Consider the following 24,532-nt stretch of genomic DNA (forward strand, 5'->3'; position numbering starts at 1 on the left):
CATACACACACACACACAAATGCCCATGAAGGAGGCTATTATTATTTTTAGATATAAAAGATGTAAATCTCATGACTTCTACGTGCCAAGGTTGCAATTCAAATCCAGATTCTTAAGGGCTACATTCATTGGAATCAACTGTAATTCTCTGTAGTATGAGCAATTCTAAGTGGTGATGAAAATAACTTCCAGGTACTAAGTTGACTCTACAAATCTTCTAAGTTCTAATCAAAGTCGTTGTTGACACATTCATCTCTTATTTACATTTACCAAACATGCTTTCTGCTGAAGTATAGAAAATCAATTGTATAATGTTCCCCTGCTTTCTATAGCTAAAAAGGAGCATAGGAGTAGTCTGATTGGTATTGTCTGCTACATGATAACACCATCTCTTGGAAAAGAACTGATTTCACACATCAGCTCAAGAAACTCAGGTCATGTCCTGCAATGACAGAACTGGCATCACAAGAAATCCATCCTGGTATCAGAGTTCACAGCTTGATGTAATTACAGTGCTGTAAGGAAGTGAAAACTTTCTAGTTATTGTAAGGCTGTGCTGACTGATCCTATTGTAAAGATAAATATTCATGTCTTTAAGCTGGGATTTTTTTTTCTGTTTTTTTTTTTTTTTTTGTTGTTGTTGTTGTTTTTTGTTTTTTTGAGGTAAGTTTGAGACTCTAGCCCAGGCTGACCTGGAATTCACAAGGTAATCTCAAGGTGGCCTCGGACTCACAGCAATCCTCTTACCTCTGCCTCCAAATGCTGGGATGAAAGGCATGTGCCACCATGCTTGGCTAAGGTGGGCTTTTAACAATTGGAAACAGTCTCTTTTGGGCCACAAATTTTGGGATTGATAAAATATCATATTTTAGTATTATAGAGAAAAATCTGGCTGGGACCAGAATTCTCATCATCCTATTGCTACAGATGGTGCAGGAAACTCTGCAGTTAAATAACACTTTAACTATAGAGCAGTAGGATAGGTAAAATAGAATACTTTTGACTATGTATTGAGAGTCTTTCTTGGTAATATAGTGCTGCAACATGTTATGAGTTGTATCAGAAATGTTTCATGCTACTGGATACAAACAAGATATGTTAATGACGGTACATTATAGCAAGAAGATTATTGCTTTTATGTTTCTTACCAGTTCAGAATATATAAATCATGGGAACGTTTCAATATAAAGTTCCAGAGAGATAAAAATGGCTAGACAGTATTTTCCTTAAGATTAGACACAAAACTAGTGCTGGATATCCAGAAAACTAGTAAATTATTTTTTAAGTGGCTTTAGATACTGCACTTAGTAATAGAAGACACAGGAAAAATTAACCTGTAATTATCACATGAGAAGATAAATGAGATTTAGTGGATGGAATATAAATGAAAACTACTTATATTTAATTTCTGGGTGTTACTCTCCCATCCATCTTTTCCACACTTTTATCGTTTTCTATCATTCTGCTTCCTAGCACACATGTGCCAGTGCTACATAAAAAAAAGTGCTCAGAGCTGCTTGCTTCAGGAATAACTTAACATAAACTCAAATGTAGAAAAGGAAAAAAATGAGTGCAAGGTGAAGTGTAGACCAACAGACTTAAAAATACCTAGATTGTAAGTGTAGGCATAATAGCATTAGGTCTACCTGGCATTCTGGACAACCATGACTTGACTGCATTGAATCCAAGAGCAAGAGGGAAGGATATGGCAGGAAAGAAGGAAAGACAAGAAGAAAAAAGTTAGGAACAGAAATAGGAAGAAAATATTAGAATAGTAATCATAGCAGTTATACCACAACATATAAATGATAACAAATCCTAGCGCATTGGCCACTCTAATAATTAGGTGTAATTAATCCAAGTGATAGTAATTGAATGAGGGAGGAACATAGTGACTGCCTTTAAACCGAGTCTCATTCATCAGGGACGGTTGGAGAAACTGCATGAAGATTATAGTAGGTAGGGCATTCTTTGTCCACTTGTCTATGGCTCTCATTATTCCTTACTCACGGTATCTCAGAATAGACTAGCATATCTATATCACCTGCCTGTCCTGGTCATGCAAGTTCACAACCCTCCAAATAAATCACAGCCTGAAATAAGAGATACTCTCAAAATAGTATCAAATAGTTCTCAAGGATACTCTTAGAGAATATATAAAATAAATGACAGTGCTTTATTTTCATAAATTCACTTAAAAATATAAGGGGAAACAAATTTGTGATAGGAATTTCTCCCTTACTTCACTTACTTATACTAAATGTGTAAGGACCATTCAAAGTTGGAGTAAGTTTTGCTTTTGTTTCTGTCATATTTACTTTATTTGAAATAAAATAAAATAAAATAAAATAAAATAAAATAAAAGATCTCTTTTTCCTGGTTTATGGGCTAATTTTTAAATTCTAGGCAAAATTATTAAAAATAAAAGGCTTAACAAATTAAAATTAGAGCAAACACCTACCAATTCTAAGTTTCTAAATGGAATTACTGGGGGTGGAGAAAATGAAATTGAAACCTATGTAACTGCTATAACTTAGCACCTTGCACTTTTCAATTTCTTTTGAGTTTTATCTGATTTATTTCCTCTGACAAACAAAAATTATGGCATGTCTGCATTAACTTTCTCAATATTGACAAAAAAACTGAGTGTCAAAGAAATTGGTGGTCTTTTTTTTGGTAACATAATCAGTTAAAAGCATATCAAAAAGAAGTATAAAATGACAGTTTGGATCCTAGACAATCAACCCAACTCTGGACAGAAGACATGCTTTGTATGCTTTCATTGTGCTTAACATCTGTTGAGACTTGCTATTCAGCTCACAATATAGTTTTGGTGAATGTGTCATGTGTGCTTAAAAAGAATTTGCTAATGGTCGGAATGAGTTGTAAAAATATCAATTAGGTCCTTAAAGCAACTAGAAAAAGTATTGACAAATATATCATAGGGGAAGTTAAGGAGTGTTTGTAGACTTTAAATTTATTATACTAATACATGATATTATGATTATTTTAAATAAATTACCTTTTGGTAATTTATACTAAAATATTTGCATAAAAGTTACAATAGCTAGAATTTCCTTCAAAATACTCTGGGTTGGAGAAGTGTGTGAGAATAAGAGTAAAGTGTTATTGACCAGTAGTTAACTGTTGAATATAAGGATGCCACATGGTAGGTCATGATGCTAGTCTCTCTGCATCTGGACCACATTTGCACATTTCCAAACACAAAACAATATATGAATGTCACTTCAAAATTAAAGAACAATAAGGCCAGTGTCTTCAAATTACCAACCCTGAATTCTTTTTGTTGTTGTTGTTGTTGTTTTTCAAGGTAGGATCTCACTCTTGCCCAGGCTGACTTAGAATTCACTATGTAGTCTCAGGGTGGCTGTGAACTCATGGTGATCCTCCTACCTCTGCCTCCCTCTGCCTGGGATTAAAGGCATGCATCACAACGCCCGGCTGAATTCTTTTTATTATACTTTAACTTGCTGATTACTTAAGGATTTATCATGCTAGTTTGCTTATTAAAACTTGTTCACATATGATATAGTGATTTGTACAGTTCAAATCACTGTTTCTAAACCATTTGTGAGTCCTTATTTATGCACCAGAACAAAGAAATAGCATTAATTATGAGAACATTAGACATCGCCAAAGAGCGCTTTTATTCATTAATTGCATTTGGTGTGGGGAAATGAGGGACTCAGGTATGCACTTCATACTCTAAAATGAGCTATATCCCATCTGGGAGCACTTACTTTATATCAGCAATTTGTAGTCCACAAAGGACACACAGAGATATTCTTTACTTATTTACCCAAGTCAGTATATCAAGTGTATTCTTATTATTTTGAAATATTTATTTGTGTGTATCTCTGTGTGTGTGTGTGTAATTCCTTGAAAAGTCCATTTAATGAACATCAAACATATCCTATAAAAATACACATTAACTTTTCAGATAAACTTGGGGGTATCAGTTAATCTGAACACTTAGTATAGGAGTGAGTCTCAGAAATACTGCTTGCTCTCATCAAGGCTGGTTTTATTGTGAACATTTCTCTCTCCTAATGGTTCATGCTTAATATAAAATTTTAATTACACCTTATCTTCTAATTATAAGTAAATAAGTATGATATGGGGAGAACATTAATGGAAAGGTATTAAAGTCAATTTAAGTGAGGCAAAGATATCATAAACTGTAAGATATTACCACTAGAGTTTAAACTACGTGCCATAAAACTTAGAAGACACTGCTTCTTTACTTACCCTCTTCCTGGAAGTAGGTACACTTTCACAAAAGGGTCAGAATACCCATTATTGTCTCGAGGGACAAGATTTCTTGCTTGGAGAATGTGTATTATGAGGTTTCCAAGATCATAGTTGATCTGAAGCTTTACGTTTAGAAAATAATTCCATGAATTTAAGAAACATGTTATAATTATTAATTAATAGTTTACTTCAAAAAATCTTATAGCAATCCCCACCCTCACTTCAATTTTATATGAAAAGAAAGAGGACAATTTAATTCACTTGGTATGTCCTAGGTATATCTGCAGTTCTAGTAAATATTATTCATTCTTTTTAGTCTTGACCTAGCTGAAAATCATTTATAAGAAAATTCATATAGCAAATGCTCATCTCATTTCTTTTAGCTTTTTATTTATTTATTTGAGAAAGAGAGAGAGAGAAAGGAAGAGGCAGAGAGAGGGAGAGAGAGAGGAACTCCAGCTAATGCAAATGAACTCCAGATGCCTGTGCCTCCTTGTCCATCTGGCTTATGTGGATTCTGGGGAATCAAACCAGGGTCCTTTGGTTTTGCAGGCAAACACCTTAACCACTAAGCCATCTCTCTAGTTCCTCATCTCATTTTTATAGTAAGTATATATTCATAGGAAAACAGTACATGCTACTCATTATTACAAATGCTAGGATTTTCAAATTAAGTAATTGGAAATTTTATTATGAAATGTCATTTGCATTTCAACAAATAATGAGCAGTAAGTAGAACCATGTGACCATAAAGCTGTTAGTACTGAGACATTTTTTTTTAAATATATACTTTTCCTTCTTCCCTTATGTCCTCTGATATTTAATGTCTATGTTCTCTTTCTGGATCTACTTTTCCTATCAAGAAAGAGGCTGGTTTAACACAAAACTAACCTTTCAATTTAGAAGCTGAAGGAGAGAGAAAGACCATGTTTCTTGTATGCTTACTAGCTGTTCCACATGCATTGAAGAGCAAGATTTAAAATTCAAATATCTATCTGGGAAGCCAACACTGCACAAAACAATTGAATTTAATAATTTTTTTCTTTCATAATTGAAAGATTCTTCTGGTCTCATTTAAATTTAGTTTTGATTATTTTGATATTTGATCAAACAATAGAAATTCAAAGATCTATATTTTAAAATGGAAATTTACTTATAAAACTATAGGTATGCTTTATAATCCATGAAAAATGTTGTATGTACACTGAAAATTTGATTGCATTAATTAGTCAAACTTTTATTTTACACTTCATAATTAATATGAAACCTCACTTTTAGCATAATATTGATATGACTGTTTTTCTGGCAAAAAATGCACCTTTAATTTTAATTGTATGATACAATGCAGAAATGCATAGATCTATCACAAAAACAAGATGATTACATAAGTACCTTAAAGGTGAAAACAAGGAATGTTGGTATGGTGTGTTGTACAGGGCATAAAAAAAAATCTGCAATTAATGTTAGTCACAATCTGGAGAGAACCTCATTTCTCTTCCTGCCATAGAGTTCATTTTTAGATAGAATAGCATCCAAACCATTTTTTACTGCAACGAAACCCTCAGGCTACTAGAAGCTGCTTTTTACAACTTGATATTAGAACAGTGAGCTGTCAGGGGTCAGTAGAGAGCAAGTGGGAAACCCAGCCCTCCTCAACCACAGCAGCCCAAGTGCCAGGACAGACAGAGTTTGCCATTCTGCAAGTTTCACTTGAAGTAAAATTTTGCAATTCAGAAATAATAACTGACTTAGTTGCTTTAGAATAGCCTAACTGTTAAGGTCAATTTCAACTTCAGAGTTACATTTTGCAATTTAAAGGAGAGACAAGAATAGACAACCAATAAACAACAAACTATAGAAAACTATACTATAAACTATAGAAAACAGTAAATACTAGTCCAAAAGCCAAAAAAAAAAAAAAAGAGTCCTAGGAGAGAGATATTAAGAATCTTTGTAGTTTTTGAAAATGAAAATATGTAGATCTGGAGAAAACAGCTTTCTTGGAGATCCTTAGAAAGCAGTGAAGATGTGAAGCACACAGGAAGTTGGGTCCAGTATCACTAGGTTCTTGGTGAGAGGTCTGGTTCTGCATTGTCTCCCTCCACTCAAGCTCAACTTTAGCTTTTATTGGTATGTGCCTAATCACTTTACTGATTTTCTTATCTTTATGTCCTTCCTCTTATATTTTTAGTAAGTCATTACCATAGGAGTTTCATTATGCATTTTTAGTGTGAGATTCTTACTTTAAACTGTATAGTGATTATGCTATATTGTCTGCAGTTAATGTTCCCCTACTTACTTCCCTGGTTATTTTCATGGTATTCTCACCTATCATCAGAGCTGATATCTTCATCCTTTAATCTCACTCCAGTAGCTTTCCTTGTACCTTTCCTCTATGCTGATAAAAAAAAAAAAAAGTTTCTATCCATTTTCCTCTGTGAAGTCTGGTCTGTATGGGAGACATAGCTCAGATGGCTTCTTTTCCTTATCTGAAACCTATCATCATTAAAAAGTTATCTTGTATTGTGTTAATTCTTTCTATATGACATTTCTTATCTACCATAAAATACTTTTTGCAATCACCTTAAGCACATGTTTAAGAATATTACTATGACCCAACTAAGAGATAAAAGTGTTATAATACAATCTATAAATGTAGAAATGCACACAGAATAATAGGCCATGATGAACAGTATTATTTTTATGTTCCCAGTCAAAATTCTTTAAAATGATGTTACAAATTACTATATTATTAAAAACACTGCTCAGTAGTAGCTGTTTATCAATTAATCATAAATCATTGATCAAAAAGGAAACAGCATTAGATTCATGAACCTGGAAGATGAATCTTCAGGTCATGTTTGTGACATGTGAAACTTGCATGCTGAAGCACAAAACCTACTAACATTCAGGTCATGATTGGAGATCATGAAGCACACTGACAGGTGCACACAGCATGACACAACATTTCAATTCCGTGTCATTTTGTATGTGTAATGGAACAAGAATGTCCCTAACAGCCTGTTTACAATTTTAGTAGATAAGTGTTAAAATAGTCAGGGAAGATGCAGAATGATGACATTTTAACAAATCTCATACCTGAATTTCTCCTGTAATTGGGTGAGAGACAACCTTTGCTGCATCAGTAGACTGCAATATTAAAGACATATATTACATTAATATACTATTCACAGAATTGATCATTTCAGCTTCCCTCTGAAATTAATTTCTATTTATTCAGAGCACACAACCTGGAAAATATATTTTATCTGCCTGGCTATTTCAGAATAATAGTGACTACATGTATTTCTCATACCTTTTTAACTTTATAGACACATAAATCTACTTTAATTTTGGCAAGCCTGTTTTGAACCCATAATATTATGCCAGCAGTATTTTCAATTACTTAAGAAAACAAACACATTTGGATTAAATCACATCACTTCAGTATTTACAAGTTTTAAATATCTATATAGTAATGAAAACAGTTTTTATGCAAGAACTGCCCAGTAACACCAAAATTCTGATGCAACTCCTTTCCTGTCCTGTGCTGGCACTAGGCTCTCTTCTTGCTCCCCCACACCTCTGTCCACCAAGAAATCCTTCCCTATCACTGGAAAATACTTATAGAAAGTCTTCTCTTTCCAGATAAGCTCTAATTTCCTTAAGCATCCCCTATGCAAACAAAGCCTTTTCAGACAGTTAGGAAAGCAGTCTGGTAAATTAATCATTCTGTGAATAAATGCCTACCAAGTCATTACATTTTCATACAGAAGTAGAGATGATGGGCCATGCTTCAAAACTATAATGTATTTTCAGGCAGTGGGGTATCAATGCTTACATTTATATTTAAACAGTTAAATATTTATTCACCTTGCACACAAAACTCTAACTACTACCTTTATTTCAGAGTTAAATACAAACAAAGAGATTAATGTTTATTTTGTTCACATACTCTCTCTATTTATTCCAGAAATAAAGACAGCCAAAAGGAAGTACCTTCATTTCAACCATGTTTATAAGGTAACAAATAAAACAAATGTAATCATTCAGAAAATTAAGAGGGTGTGGTTATAGTTTCTAAAGTTTGTAGCCTTTGTTAGTGTCAGTCATTTATAAGAAAGTGCTGTGGATCCCCACAGCACCTGAGACTACCTACACAAAGCCATCATAATAGGAGGAAAGATGATGACATCAAAATAAGAGAGAGACTGAGAAGGGGAGGGGTATTCAAGTTAGTAACAAGCCATTGATGGGGAACTTTTGCCTAGGACTGGGTAAGAAACCTCTGGAGGTGCTTTTTCCACTCATCTTTTTGTTATCCTTTTCTTCTGGCTTTCCTGGTTCTGAGTGCTTTTTCTGGGTACAAGTGGGAAGCTGGCCGCAGCATTCATGCCCCTGGATGAGGCACCAAAGGGTTGCCTTTGACCCTCCCTGGCTCTGTTCAGAGATTTTTGAACAGAGTTCTGTTTCTGGTTCAGTTTTGGTTTGACAGCCATGTGGCAATTTCTGGAGAGCCTATTGCTAGCATGTTGGTGTTTGGTGTTGTTTTTGTTTTTCCTGTCTTCATCTTTGAAGATATGGGTCAAAATCATTCTGTTTAAAAATCATCCTTTAAAACTGGTTAAAAGGCACTTTAAATATATTTAAGAGAGAAAGAGATAAACAATAAAATGAGCTAGGTGTATTATCCTAGCTACTTGTGAAGCTGAGACAGGAGGTTCCAATGTAATAGCCTGACTCCACATTTTAAACCCTGTGACTTTTAAATTGATAAAAATAAGTGCCTAATTTTAATTTGAACTGTGCCTGATATTTTCTCTTTTGCTTGGGCTTTAAACAAATAAGATGTTGTTTATAGACACATTTAGATTTCTTTGTTAATCTAAATAACCCAACAGGTCTCTCCTAAAGTTTTTGTTGTCATATGATTTACTTCAAGGGTTCTTTTTGTTGTTTGTTTTTTTTTTTTTTTGTCTTCAAAAGTCATATTTAACCAAAGCCCTAATGGTGAACTGAAATTTTATGTAAACAAAGCCATATGTTGTTACATGATCTCATAAATATAATTACTGGGCTGGAGGGATGGCTTAGCAGTTAAGGCATTTGCCTGTAAAGCCAAAGGACCAAGGTTTGATTCCCCATGGCCCACATTAGCCAGATGCACAAGGGGGTGCACATGTCTGGAGTTCATTTGCAGTGGCCGGAGGCCCTGGTGCACCCATTCTCTCCCCTGTCCTTTCTCTGTTAAATAAATAAAAATAAAACATTAAAAAAATACAATTACTGAGTTTATGTTCTAGGTCAACTTCAACTTACATAGAGTATTATTAAATTTTCTCTGAAGATATCTTATGTGGTTGACATGTAAAATGGAACGGCATGGCTGGAAGTTGGAAGAGAGTCAGTCCTCAGATAGTCAGCGCATCTAGTGACATAAGGTGCTAGATGGGTGACTGGGGGAAAATGACCAATATCCATCCAAGAAACTCATGGTCTAACCTACTTAGCAGCAAATAACCTGGTGTGATGCCCACAAAAGTGCAATATTGGCACACAGCCATGGTGGGTAACCAACTGCTCTTGATTTGGCTAACTGATTCCATCAGTGGTATGGGACCCATAGCTGGAGCTGAGAAACAAGTTAGAACCATATCCATACATAAGCCCACTCTCTAGTATCAAGCTACCATCAATCATGGGCTACAAGAGGGTCTACACCTATTAAATTCTCTATTAAAAAAGTAAGGGTTATCTCATTTGTCCTGGTGCTAACCTACTCTCTGTTGGAGAATCTGCTTCTCTTTTTCAGATAAGGAGAGAGCCACCCCATCATACCCCAGAGGGGCCCTGGCTGAAACTAAGAAAAATTGGTGAAATAAGCAATTGTGCTATTTTCCTGATGAACTGGATGCCAGCACAAAGGGGAAGGAGACCAACACTGAGAAAAATCAATTCCTACCAAATCAGAGAGCCAGAGCCTCAGAGGCCCCCAACACCTCAGCACTGAAGCAGACCAAAAATGAACCCAACATGGCTCAGGGAAATTTTGCGGAAGAGGGGACAAAAAGAATGTCAGAGCAACATGTTGGGTCATGATATGCAGAGACATTTATCTTACCCATAACTGCGGGCTAACTCCACAATGCATCACCCATATACCTCAAGAAGGAGGGGCCAAAGGGAGGGGTTTGGTCACAGATGAGCCTAATAATGGTACCAAACTGACTGTATTTACTGAATACAAAACTACTTAATAAAATAAATAAATAAATAAATAAGAAAAAAAAAGGAAAGATGGTTAATTGTGGGGTGAAGATTAGTTGATTGAAGGAATGGAAAGATATTTTTCAATGTTGGACATAGAAAGCTTGTTAAAAATGCTTCTGGAGTGGAATATAGATTAGAATGATAAAGTATGTGGATAAAGTTGTGTGTGTGTGTAGAAGGAATGCCAGAGATGTAAAAAGACTAATTTTGGCCTAAAATTAATTTCCTTTTAAAAGGAACAGAAAGTTAATTCTCAGGTTGAAGCATTTTGGGACAGCTTGCTTAAGCTTTATCAAATTTAAGTTATAGGTAAAACATAAAATTATTTTATGTTAACAAAAATTTCTATGATACATAAAATCAATGGCTATCTAAATTAAACTAAAATCCATGATTGTCAAATGGTGTTTTTTTTTTTAATTTCCAAACAGATTTATCGAGGGATGTATTAGGATTTAGCTAGCTGTTTTGATTCAAAAAAGACCATATTATGCTTAACTGTCTTATTTCTGGCATCTTAAGTCCAGTGGTTATAATAAAATTAATTCTTAAGACATAGTCCCTACTTTAGGTACAGCCTCAAACTCAAACAATGGTTCTCCTCTGAGAAAAATAATTTCAAGTTCTATGGTTCTGTTTCCAATGTTCTCTGGGTAATCGGGTCCCACACATGTATCTAAACTAATCAAAGATGTTTTCAAACACAGGTGCTAAGACTTTATACTGTTTTACTCTTCCTTTCCTGATAATTTCTAGGTTAAATTAATTGGTTCATTTGTTTGTAAATTAATTGGTATTGTTTTCAAGACTGGTGGCAGATTCTGTCTGTATTTATAGCTATTAGGTAGTTAAAGTAAAAGATGTGCCTACCTTCTATGCTTCAGATATGGCTGATGCTGCCACAGGACAACAAAATTTTAAAATGTTGGACAAAATGATTTTAGAAGCTCTTGTGCCATTCTTCAACTAAACCTATTTCAATAATCAAATATGCTCTATATGTACACACATCCAGGCTGGTGTAACTTCCTTTGTAAATGTGTTAATCACCTATGTAGAAGCCAAAGCCAATTGGAATCATCAGAGCAAAAAGTGCCAATATTTTGGCTTATGCTCCCAGGTCATGAAGCCACTGGAGATGATGGGACACTTCTACACTGGCCCCCTGGTAAATCACCTGTCTTCTTGAGCAGGAGGGTATGGAGACCAAAACAAAACTGGTGTACAGTCTGAAATAGGAGAGTCACAATCAAGGAGCAATCACTCATCCTCCTGACCTCCCAAAGAAGGAAAAATTACTTGGCCAGTATGACTCTGACTCATCCTAACAGACAAAAAACACCAGTAAGCTACAGGACTATTCCTGGGTCCCTAAAGTATCTTTGGCGAGCCACTAGTGACCTCCAAAATTAATCCTTAATTAAAGTTTTGCTATCTACATGTTCTTAAACACTCAGAATGAAATGGATAACCAAAGATTAAAAATACCTAAATATATAAATGGCCTATTAGGTAATGAAATAAACAAGACCTTAAAACATTTTCCCCATAGTTCTAATTCTACAATAAAGAAAAACAAATATAGATATCAAAAGGGTTATTTTCAAATCTAAAATATGTAAGTTCTCAGACCAAAAAAACATTTGTTCAGCCTTTTAATGACACCCAATGTCTCTCTATTATCAAAGTTAAATGTTATGTATAAATTTATGATAACTCTGCTAATATCTCATCTGTTTTGCAAGCAATGTTGAATACTACTGTGGTGGTTTGATTCAGGTGTCCCCCATAAACCTAGGTGTTGTGAATGCTAGCTCCTCAGCTGATGGATATTTGGGAATTAATGCCTCCTGGAGGGAGTGTATTGTTGGGGGCAGGCTTAAGGGCTTTATAGCCAGTTTCCCCATGCCAGTGTTTGGCACACCCTCCTGTTGCTGTGGTCCATCTTCTGTTGGCCAGGGGGTGATGTCCACCCTCTGCTCATGCCATCGTTTTCCCCTGCCATTGTGGAGCTTCCCCTCGAGCCCGTAAGCCAAATAAACCTCTTTTTCCGAGAAGCTGCTTTTGGTTGGGTGATTTCTACCAGCAATGCGAACCGGACTGCAACAGTAAAGTGGTACTGAGGAGTGGGATTGCTGCTAGACACCTGACTGTGTGGCTTTGGCCTTTTGGAGCTGATTTTCAAGAGGAATGTGGGAGGATTTGAAACCTTGGCCTAAGAGATGCTTTGCAGTGCTATAAGTAAGCTTGATGGTTTATCCTGGTCAGAGCTGAAAGACCTGAAGGCAGTAAGAACTATGGACTGTGAGGTTTGGCTTATGAGGGTGAGAAAGAGCATTGCTTGGACTGGGCTAGCAGTTTGTGTGAGAAGCTTGCTCTTGTGCCCATGTCCTGAGAGAAGTTGTGCAGGGTTGCTTTGCGTAGAAATGAACTGGTGTGTGCAGAGGGATATGGCACAGAAAAAAAAAAAAAAAAAATCTTTGGGTAAACTGTTCCCCATTCAGCTGCAACTGAGAGATTACAACCTTTGAGACTGGGCTACTTGACCTGTGCTGGGGCAACAAGAAGAATGTAGACTCTTTTGAAGGGGCCTGAATGCTCAAGGAGTGTCCTGTTCTTCAAAGTTTGCTTTATTCCCCCCTGGATTAACAAATTGGCACCCTACCTGGTATTGTGGAGTATAAGAAATGCTGGAAAGACGGTCATTGAGTTTACAATACGGTTTTGTGTTTTGGAAATGGCCATGGGCAATGTGAAGCGGGTTTGCTGGTTGCCTGCATAGAGACCCGATAGGGCCATGAGGATGAACTGTGGCTTGCAGTGGAGACCCAGTGGAGATGCCGCGACCATGAGATGGCTGCCGAGGAGCTGTCGGCCCCGATGAAGTTTTCCAGGACTGCCTAGCTGGAGGGGCAGAATTGGAATGCCAGAGACTTGTTGCTGGTGAGAGTTATCGGACTCGGAGATTTCTCACTGGCTAGAGTTGCTGGACTTGAAGCTACAGAGTTTGTTTGTCCTGGTTGTTTTAAATCTTGTATTGGTTGAATGTTTCTTTGCTATGCCCAATGCCATCTTTTGCAGTTTGAATATTTATTCTGTATCATTATGGGCTTTTTGAGGTTATTTTTTGGTATTATGGCTCAGTTAAAAGATCTTGGACTATGGGGATGTATGAACATCATTGGAATTGATAAAAACTATGGGGACTTTTAAATTCAGGCTGAATGCATTGTATTTTACATCATGTATGGATATCAGTTTATGGGGGCCAGGGGCGGAATGTGGTGGTTTGATTCAGGTGTCCTCCATAAACCTAGGCGTTGTGAATGCTAGCTCCCCAGCTGATGGATATTTGGGAATTAATGCCTCCTGGAGGGAGTGTATTGTTGGGGGCAGGCTTAAGGGCTTTATAGCCAGTTTCCCCATGCCAGTGTTTGGCACACCCTCCTGTTGCTGTGATCCATCTTCTGTTGGCCAGGGGGTGATGTCCACCCTCTGCTCATGCCATCGTTTTCCTCTGCCATTGTGGAGCTTCCCCTCGAGCCTGTAAGCCAAATAAACCTCTTTTTCCCAGAAGCTGCTTTTGGTTGGGTGATTTCTACCAGCAATGCGAACTGGACTGCAACAACTACTGTGCCATTTGATGAACAGTTTTGGAAGAAATACTCAGCCAGCTCATGCTCAGATAGTCCTGAGACAATCCAAGCCTGTCTATGTGGATTCCCTTGACCACAAGAAGGACCAGTTTACTGTGTGCTCAGTTCTCATGAACTCCTTACTTTTATTCCTGCACTCCGGGGTCAATTAGAATAGTTCCCCTGTCTGGGAGAGACTCTCTAACTGCCACTAGCCACAAATTTGTGTCCCTTTCAACAGGAAATAGTGATCTCATGTCTTCATCCTTTGTCCTTTAACACCAGTTAGCGTGTCCTCTCATGAGAGGGAGAAAGAAAGGAGGGTAGAATTAGGGTAACTGGATCCCTGAAGGTAAAAGGGGAGGTAAGTTTTTCTTATCTCTTTTCCATTTCCAAAGAACTATTTATTCATGTGTGCACCATGTCCCTGGCTCTGCAAAGGACAGGGCTCCCCCTCTTTGTTGCTGGTTGAGTTATGTCTCTTTCCCTGTACAGCTCTAAGTTGACCAGAACTAAATGCATGCTCGATATTTCCAAATCAGGACCTTCTATGTCAAGACACCCACTCTCTTTTGGTGCAAAAGGAGTAACCACCCCATACATAAAAATTTCCTCTCCCACTTTTTTGTTCCTTAGTCTTGATTGTTTCAGAGGTGTATCTCTATGAGAAAAAAGTGGCCTACAAACTCCACCTGTGCCAACTGAGAGAGATTTTCATCTATCTGCTGGTGGGCCTTGGTGTGAAGCTATCTCTGGATGTCTCCAGTAACCAATAGCCTCAAATCTCTCCCAAGGCAATTAAACTCTTTCGTGGGTATGGTACTTCAAAACTGTCTAGCCTTAGACCTCATTACTGATGATGAACTTGGGGGATATATGTGGTCTAGAGAAAATAATGTGTTGAGGGGGTTAATGAATGAAATCTTGTTTAAAAAAATGCTAAAATTCAAAAAACAAGAAGCTGCTTGACTGCTACAAGCCTGAGGACCCCACCACCTGGTTGTCTAAACATTTAGTTACGTGGCTTCTCCCACTCCAACAGCTGTGAAAGTGAAGGGGACAAAATAAAATATAGGATTAGATTTAGAAAAAAAAATAAATAGTAAAGTAAAACTAAATGAAGGGAAATAATATATCCACACAAATTGCTGGAATTATTTAGACCTTAAGTAAAAACAAATTGGAATTTTCCTCATTCAAGTCTCCTTACATTTTAAAAAATATATTCATATTTGCTTAATTTTTTATTTTTTAATTTATGTAATAATTACACACTTATGGATGCACTATGACAATTAGATAAATATACACAATATATAGTGATAAAGTCAGACTAGTCAGCATTTAACCAGACACAGAATGATAAATGCAGCGTTTTCATTCATATGTACCAATATCTTTGATACCATTGATAAATCAAAAACATTGATGCCTGGCTGGAGCCCTTGCTCAATTGTTAAAGGCACTTGCTTACAAAACATGATGACTTGGGATCAATTCCTCATAACACACATAAGGCCAGATACATAATTTGTGTATGGAGTTCCCTTGCTGAGGCAGGAGGTTCTAGTGCACCCATTGTCTCTCCTCTCTCCCCTCTCCTCTCGCTCTTTCTTTCTCTCTCATACATAAATAAAATATTAAAAAATGTTGATGTCATAAAAAGATAGTGTTTACTAGACTCTAGGAGTGGGTGTATTAAGTAGTGAGCAGTTGGATAACAGAACTCATAATACAGTTAGACCAGGAGAAATGTGTTTTAGTGGTCTAGAGCACACAAAGATGCCTACACTTTGTGGAAAAATATTACTTATCTCACACCAAGTGGAAAGACTTCAAAGATTTTCAACATGAAGAAACCCTTCTATTTTAAACCATGAAAACTGGGAAGTAATGGAGGTAAGAAGTCAAAAAGAAGACCCCTACCCCCACCAAAAAATAACCTCTAAAGTGACCTTTGGTGTATTACATCATTTTAATTATTTTTGAGAATTATAGCTCAGTGAAATGAATGTTCTGAAAATATACTACCATTTGGGGAACAGAATAAGTCAATGGAACATTTCTTCTGTTCTGGATTTCTGCCAAGAACACAGTGGGGCATGGTAAATGATGGAAGACAAAAGCCCAGTGCATAAAGGATGTTATTCAGATTGCCTGGACACAGCAGTTGCAGTTCACATTTCCAGGCAACCACTTTTCTTGAAATTATGTTATATCTTTATGAGGCTGCTTCTTTTGATTATTGTGGTACAGAAAACCAGTGGATCAGTGCATAAGGCAGGTGCTGCTGCTCAACCTGCTTTCAGTCTGAGAGGTTGTTCCAGTGCTTACCAGGCACACATGTCACAGAAACATAGCATAATAGTAACAAGGGAATAAAATTTTAAATTCCCTATCTAGTCTCAGAGTGGCCTTGAACTCATGGTGATCCTCCTACATTTGTCTCCTAAGTGCTGAGATTAAAGGTGTGTGCTACCACGCCTGGCTTGGAGTACTTAAATATACATTTAATTAGTAGGTCTGGTGGTTTAAATCACATTAATAAATTAAACTCAAGCAAAAGTTATATAACTATGAACCTAATATATTTTTTGAATTTTCAGAGAACCTATTAAGTAGTTTTAAAATATCAAAGAACCTGTGCAATTTCTGTATATATAATTTAATTATTATCAAGACAATGTAGATGAATATTTATCTATTTTATCCAGAAACAATTATCTAACACATTATTTTTTTCCAACACATTATTGAACTAGTAGTTGTTTATAAATACTTGCCTAAATATAAAAGAAATGATTTAGAACATGGGCTATGGGAAAGGTTTTATGGCTATCACCCAGATCAACAGGGAGCAGAAGCAAAAGTTTACAAACAGAATTCAACTAAAAAGCTTCTTCATAGCAAAGGGAAGAAGTCACTTCTGCAGGCCTCCTTAGAATGATGAAACTAGGAATAAATGAGGCTAAAGACCTTCAGATACCTTCCAAACTTGAGAGTGTTTATTACTTCAGGAAGTAAAAGTTTTGAAGACAAACATGCATATTGAGTGATGCAACAAACAGTGAAGAGTGTATAGTCACATAATTAATGAATTGTCCATGTGGTCATCCGCTTTTACAAGGTTAACAAGCTCAGTGATCATTCATTTTTAATCTCCTGCAACCTTAAGGAAAAAGCTCAAACAAATATTTATTTCAAATGATGTGAGATAAGAAAGATTTCTTAGTGTGGAACTGGGAATAAAATTCAAAGTGATGATTACATACCAGTTTTCTTTTGTTTGTCATTGTCTTAAGTTCTTTATTACTCTATGTATTTTTTTAAATTTACTTAGGAAATCTATCAGGATATCTTTTGTTTCTCAAAAGATTCAAAGCTAATACATACTTCAGAAAGAAGCTCAGATTCATGCAAATTCTCCTGGAAAATATGGAACATTAAAATTCAAACTCTTTGGATTGTTATTGTTTGTTTGTTTGTTTCTATTTCATTAAGTTCTGCCCTAATCTTTATTATTTCTTCCCGTCTACTGATACATCCAGTGAGTTGTTGGCCAGGGAGTTCCCTGATGCCCCCAACACATTAGAGGCCATTGCCAAGGCCCTTGGTTTCCCACCAGGAATAGATGGTAAGACCCAGTGCTGAAGACTCCACATACTTGGGCTGCAAGGCCACTGAGAAGTCCTGCTGTAACTGAGCTGATAACCTCCTCCATGTAGACCAGCTGACAGAAAGCTGGAAGAATCCATTCTACATGCAATTCAATGGGAGAAGGATACACCACCAGTGAAGATTCTCAACAGTGGACACTGAAAGCCTTATAATTGGCCAGCCAGGCCAAATGAACCAATGGGTGCAATAGTGGCAGGTCTTCCATGGTGGAAACCAACTGCCCTCCAATTGGACTGGAGGCCCGCTCCATGGGTGGGGGGGACACATCCCTGGTACTGAAAACTTAAAAAAGGGGTAGTCATGAGCCACCCCTAGGGGTGTAACATCTGCAAATGTCTGGAAAAATGTATGTACTATGTTTATCAAACTGCCCAGTAAGCCCTTCTCTTAATATTTATACCCTTATATTTATGCTACTCTCACTTTGGTTAGAGAATCTTCTCTTTTCAGATGGCAGTGACCTTGGGATGACTCAGAAGGTATCATAGTGCTGGAAAGAAGTGACTGGAGTACTGAGTAACATCTTGATCACACCTTCCAAGGCTCAGAGTCGAATGTAGAAGAGGTGGTAGAAAGAATGTAAGAGCCAAAGGAGGGTTAGGACTCCTTCCAACGTGTTCCCTCTGGACATAAAATGGCCTGGATATCCATGACCTCATAGTGCCTGACACTACCTACACAAGACCATCATAAGAGGAGGAAAAGATCATGACATCAAAATAAAAGAGAGACTGATTGAGATGGGGAGAGGATATGATGGAGCATGGAATTTCAAAGGGGAAAGTGGGGGGAGGGAGGGTATTACCATGGAATATTTTTTATAATCATGGAAAATGTTAATAAAAATTGAGGAAAAAACATTCAAACTCTTCCTTATAATAACTACTTAGTTGTCTTAGGAGATACGAGAATATATCTTGATAGCTCTTAATCAGTTATACAATCAGAAGAAGAAAATGGTTTATTTGTTGTTGTTTTAATAGCTATTTAGAACATGAAACACTAGCAGACAAAACCCTCATAAAATGTTGATTTTCCTAGCTCTTGATCTCAGTAGAGACAAAACAACAACAACAACAACAACAAAACAAAACAGCAACTCAGAGGTGACATGAACTACATCTTACCTTGCTGCTGCTGTGTTTCTTCTTACTCACAGAGGGTGACCCAGGCTGTCCAGGGCTGGGTACAGCGCTGGATCCAGCTGAGGTGGGACCTGAATGAACATGAGAGCCTTTCTCCACCACAGATGACAGGACCAGTGGTGACTGCTGCAACGAAACCTTCTGGAGCTCTGCAGCCAACTGTTTGGGATCCACCCCTGGGGACTTAGCTTTGTCCACTAGAATATAATGAAATGGTGTTACTTCTCTCTTCCATTGATAAATAAAGCCAACTATTTATGAGGTTTATTGGTGACAACATGATATGACTTACAAACTAAGCTAAACTTTCAATAGAAATTCTTTCAATTCCATTTTTAAAGGGTAGGTGGCCCAGAGAAAGAGCACTAAATTATAGGTGGAAATTGAAGTTCCAATCACATCTTTAGAAAGATGTAAAATGTTTTTGATGCATTAGAGTGTGTTTTAGAAATGATACAACACCCTCTTATGTCCACTGGAACTCATTCATGTATGATCAGAGACTTCTCTCCTCCAAATCTTGCATTTTTTGTTTAAGAAAAAGTTTTCAGAGAATATTTACATTTAAAGATGTTTTTAAAATGTCCATATCAATTGTCAAATTTTATTTAGCAAAGTAATTCAGTCATCATTTTAACAACAGAAGCCTCCAGTTATACTAAAAATATATGATTACTAAGAGTACTTATGTATGGGTGAGAAGAAATAGCTCCATTCTCACTTCCATGGGATGAACGAATATGTAAGGCAGTAAAATATGAAGTCATACAATAAGGATTAATACAAATTATTTTCTTAGTCTAGCATTTAAGTATAACAACAATACAGCTAAATGTTTTAAGTTTGTTCATAAAATCAATATATGAAATTTCTAATTTTGACCTTCTGTCTCCATCTTCCTGGACAGATAGAACAGGCTCTGAGCCACTTTTGTGTCTGCCTTTTCATGATGGCTGAAAGCAGACTGCTCCCACCTACCAGCTTTGGGTGGCTCATGAAGTTCCAAGTGCTGGGGATTTTCAGAATCAGACAGCATATTGAGGTCCCTAAAAATTAGGACACAATGTGAAGAAAGAAATTGAAGATGACTCTAACAAAGGACACTGTTTTCCAACTACATTGTTTTTATTTCCAGTCAGTAAATGAGAAGTGGTTCATGATATGAAGCAACTCCAAAGCATGCTCACCCCTCTAACCCAGGGCAGATTTGCAATGCTGTTAAAAGTCAGAGCTGATAAAAATGATTATTTAAGGTGAAATCTTTATGGGTTAAATGTAAGTTCCTTTTAAAATACTGTACACATCCATGAAATCTGAATGGGTTCAATCTTTCATTAAATGAAGTATGTCTTAATAAAAGCATGAAAGGGGAAAACTGTTGACATAATCAGAATCTAAGATAGCTGAAGTCTGTCTGTGCCTCTTAGACTTTGATTCAGAACCCAAGTAGTCTACAGACCTTGTATTCATTTTATTTCTTAATTACTGGAAATCTTGCTGACTGGAAAAGGTTCCACCTTAACAATTTTAAATTAAAAGAGAGAGTCATGAATAGCCAAAAAATGGAAACAGAAAGATGGGGAAAAACTCACAGTCTTACACATATTTCTGCTTCCCCACTTTGCTGACTAATGATAGTCTGTACTTCTTCATATGTTTTAGAAGTTAAGGGAATTCCATTCCATTCCAATACTTGCATCCCTAAAAAGACAAATTTGAGTATGAAATTAAACATGGGCACGATCTCTACTTTAGGTCCATAGAGCACAAAAAGCTTGCTTTTAAGGACAAATCAACACACCATTTCAGAGAACATTAGCTCAAGGTATATTACCTGAGCTCATAAACTTACCTGAACATGTAAGGTATGTTTACAAGACGACATGCAAAACTTTTCTTTTGAAAGCACATTAAATCTTATCAAATCATGCATTTAGTTCATGCTGCTATAAAGAAAACATTATTGAATACATCTACTACTTAAGCCAACCGTGTATAGAAAAAAAGCAAACAACTGCAACCATCAGTGTAAGAAACTTGAAGAGTGTGGACTTTCATATCCTTTCATGGAATGGGAGAGGTAGAAAAAGACAGTAGTGTTTCCTGGTGAAGCTCTCTTCTTGGCTTTGCCTGATAAATAAATTACATTTTGTGGGCTGGAGGGATAGCTTAGGTGTTAAGGCATTTGCCTGAAAAGCCAAAGGACCCAGGTTCGATTCCCCAGGACCCATGTTAGCCAAATGCACAAGGGGGCACACACATTTGGAGCTTATTTGTAGTGGCTGGAGACCCTGGCCTGCCCATTCTCTCCTTCCCCCTCCTCTCTTTCTCTTCTCTCCCTCCCTCCCTCTTTCTCTGTCAAATAAATAAATAAAAATAAAATATTTAAAAAATTACATTTTGTGTCTTTTACTTAACTGCATGCCAGATATTTCTGAGGGGAATATCAAGAATGTCATAGGAATGCCAGTTTATGGTTCTTTGACTATGCAATAGAACCAGTCATTGCCCTCACAAAGATACCAGGCTTTCTTGTTGTCATCTTGAAAATATTAGCCATATTTAAACAAGGAACCCACATTTTCATTTTGTATTAGTCCCATAAAGTAAGTACCCAGTACTGGTCAGGAAATTTTTATTATTCTCTTTATGTAAAAAGATAATTTTATACAAAAAATAAAAAGTAATATATTTAAACACTTTATGTACAGTATTACAAGCTGTGAAAATAATTTAGGGGTACCTATTTTGAATTTCTCACATAGTCCTAAAACATGGCTATTTGAATTGGCTATATATACATGATATCATCCAACACAATGCACAAATAAATGTGAATTTGTCAGCTTAACATGAGGGAAATGTTTGTGTGATATATCATTTTAAATAAAAAATAATTATTCGACAGTTATAGTTTTAGTAAGTTTCACCATATGTGAAAGTGTCCATTTCTTTCAAAGGAAAATTGTAGGCATGACATCATTTTGTTGGTTATGATACACATTGTGGAACATGTTACCAGTTGCAATCAGGTAAGGGAAATGCTTTTACAGTATAGTGGAATATGAAAAGAAGTCCATAGAAGGTTCACAGTAACACAGAGAAAGATAGCTTCTCTATAACTTACTCTAAGCAAACTTTATCTTCAGATGGGTCTTAGGTTTATTTCAACAATCCAAGGCTGTTGTACACATAAAATGAGAAAATAATATAAATAATAACAACAATACCACTAAAAAATAATATGTCATAGTGAATTAAGAATTAATTCACAAAATATTTTTTTAATCAGGTGAGAAACTATATTTATAATAGATTTTTGATGGAAATTATGAATGGTATAATTCACACATTACCTCCCATTTTCACAGAAACATGTCCTATGTAGTCACACATCTATTATTCTATTGTGTTTACCTGTTAATCTTATTTTTATTATATTTATGTGTATGACATGTGTGTTCATGTATGTATGTATGTGGGAGTGAACATACCACAACAAGCATATAGAGATCCCAGGGCAACAATGGGTGTCAATCTTTACCTTCCACCTTATTTAAGACACATACTCTTGTTGTTCACCTCTCTTTGCAAAATGGCCTATGATCTTCCAGCATTCCCCTGTCTCTACTTCCCACCTTCTTGTAGGAGAGCTAGGATGCATATGTTCATAACTATGTCTGGATTTATGTGGGTTCTGGGGATCTGAACTTAAGTCATCAGGCTTGCTTAGCAAGTACTTTTACCCACTAAGTATCTCCTTAGCTCTGTGTTAACTGTCATTACATTTTGAAATAAAGAAAAATTGATAAACCCTAATTATCCGGTGAAACAAAGAAGTGTTAAGTCATAGAAAGGGGAACTATTTTTGTGTTGTCAATAAATTGCTGAAAAAAAATTGATAACTAGAGTCCTGTCTAGACATGTGTGTGACACTATTACTACATGATTTTTTTGTCCTAGTAAAGGCAGCTGAATTCTTCCTCTAATTTTCTCATAAGAGTTAGGGAGGGGCTACAGTTAGAGAAGATTCTTTTGTCCTGTGTTTTAATGTATGGCAAGACACAACAGAAAAGTGATCACATTAACATAGTTATTTCATATTTCCCCCTTCAAAAGTCTCTGATATACTCAAGCAATGTAGCACACAATCTCTTGTATTCATTTTGTAACATGGTTTTATAAACTTGTGAGAATTAAAAAGCCATCAGTACTCTATCATGGATAAGAGAGGGTCTCATGATGCTCCACTCTCCCTGAGGAGCCATGAGTAGTTAATAGTTACAGCCCCTGGAAGTGCATGCTCCACTAATTAGCTTCCCATTCATACTTATGCAGGCAATCCTAGTAAAATACAGTGGGTCACAAATACAAAAAAAAAGCATTAAACAAACATGTATGCTATGATGAGAGGCTATATTTTAATACTTGGGTAAGATTATAGAGAAGCATTTTCTAGGAAAACATGCAGTTTGGATATGTTTAAGCTGCTAGAAATTAAAGAAATTAAATCACACATTTGAAGTTATTCATTTCAGCTGTAACATTGAAAAGTTTGTTTTTCATGCTTCCTACTTAATTCGCATTTTGGGGGAAGAAGAAATAATTGCAAGTACTGAAAGTTAGCTTGCACATAAAGAAAATAAAATAAATACATGTATTTTTACAAGTTCTTATTATGTTTTTGATAGTAAGAAGCCCTAAGATATAAGAAAGATGATAGTTTAAACTGTTTGAATGAACTCATACTCTTTTCTAGGTCTTAAGTATATTTTAAAATATTTAGCTTCAACAATTGCTACCCTTACAGACCGAGACCAGCAACAATCCAAAAATTATGATTGCAAAATAAACATTCTCAAACTTTATTGGAATGATGGGTAACCAGTCTCATAGATTAAACATAATGTGCATAAAAAGTTACTTAGGTCCCAATACAATAACAGTGAATAATTTCAATGCTCTGATGTCATCTTTAGACAGGACAGTCTAACTAAAAATCAACAAATAAAATTTAGAGTTAAGCTAGGCTGTTTAACTTAAAATCAAATATAATTAATATATATTCAGAGAATTCCATGCAACAGAAAATGAATATAAATTACTCTTTGCATCCCTTGGAGCTTTTTCAAAAATAAAATGTATTCTGTGCCAAAAATAATCTTAACTAGCAGATAAGAATCAAAATAATTTATTGGACTTCTGGCCAAGATGGCGACCACACATCCCTGGGAAAGAAATGCAAGGCATTAAGGATTCACTGGGCCTTTTGGGGAGAGCAATTTCCAATAGATTGCCAGTGGGAGGGCACAGAGGGGAAGTGCCAGCTCAGGTGCCAGTCCCTCCCTGTCTGCCATTCCAGCCAACCGCCATTGTCCTGTTGTGGGGGAGCACAGACTGCTTCCAGGTTCCAGTGTTCCCCCATGCCAGAGTTTGGGTGCTTGGTGCCTCCATGTTCCTCCTAGGGTGGGCACAGGCAATTTTGGCACACTACCCTGTGATAGCTCAGGCAACTTTGGTGCACCTGCCAGG

General features: G+C 36.4%; 1 protein-coding gene across 1 annotated transcript in view; it reads right to left on the reverse strand.

The window, feature by feature from the left end:
• The window catches only part of Pclo (piccolo presynaptic cytomatrix protein), a 425,322-nt gene that overhangs the window by 63,112 nt on the left and 337,678 nt on the right, over positions 1–24,532 (reverse strand). Inside the window, exons 11-16 of the mRNA XM_045160196.1 lie at positions 20,593–20,701; positions 19,979–20,046; positions 18,983–19,197; positions 7,372–7,422; positions 4,270–4,394; positions 1,647–1,673 (exon numbers count right to left, since the gene is read on the reverse strand). Coding sequence (XP_045016131.1) covers positions 1,647–1,673; positions 4,270–4,394; positions 7,372–7,422; positions 18,983–19,197; positions 19,979–20,046; positions 20,593–20,701 — 595 coding nt within the window. The remainder of the gene's footprint in view (positions 1–1,646; positions 1,674–4,269; positions 4,395–7,371; positions 7,423–18,982; positions 19,198–19,978; positions 20,047–20,592; positions 20,702–24,532) is intronic.

The sequence above is a fragment of the Jaculus jaculus genome, chromosome 10, assembly GCF_020740685.1.
Source record: "Jaculus jaculus isolate mJacJac1 chromosome 10, mJacJac1.mat.Y.cur, whole genome shotgun sequence".
Classification (NCBI taxonomy): domain Eukaryota; kingdom Metazoa; phylum Chordata; class Mammalia; order Rodentia; family Dipodidae; genus Jaculus; species Jaculus jaculus.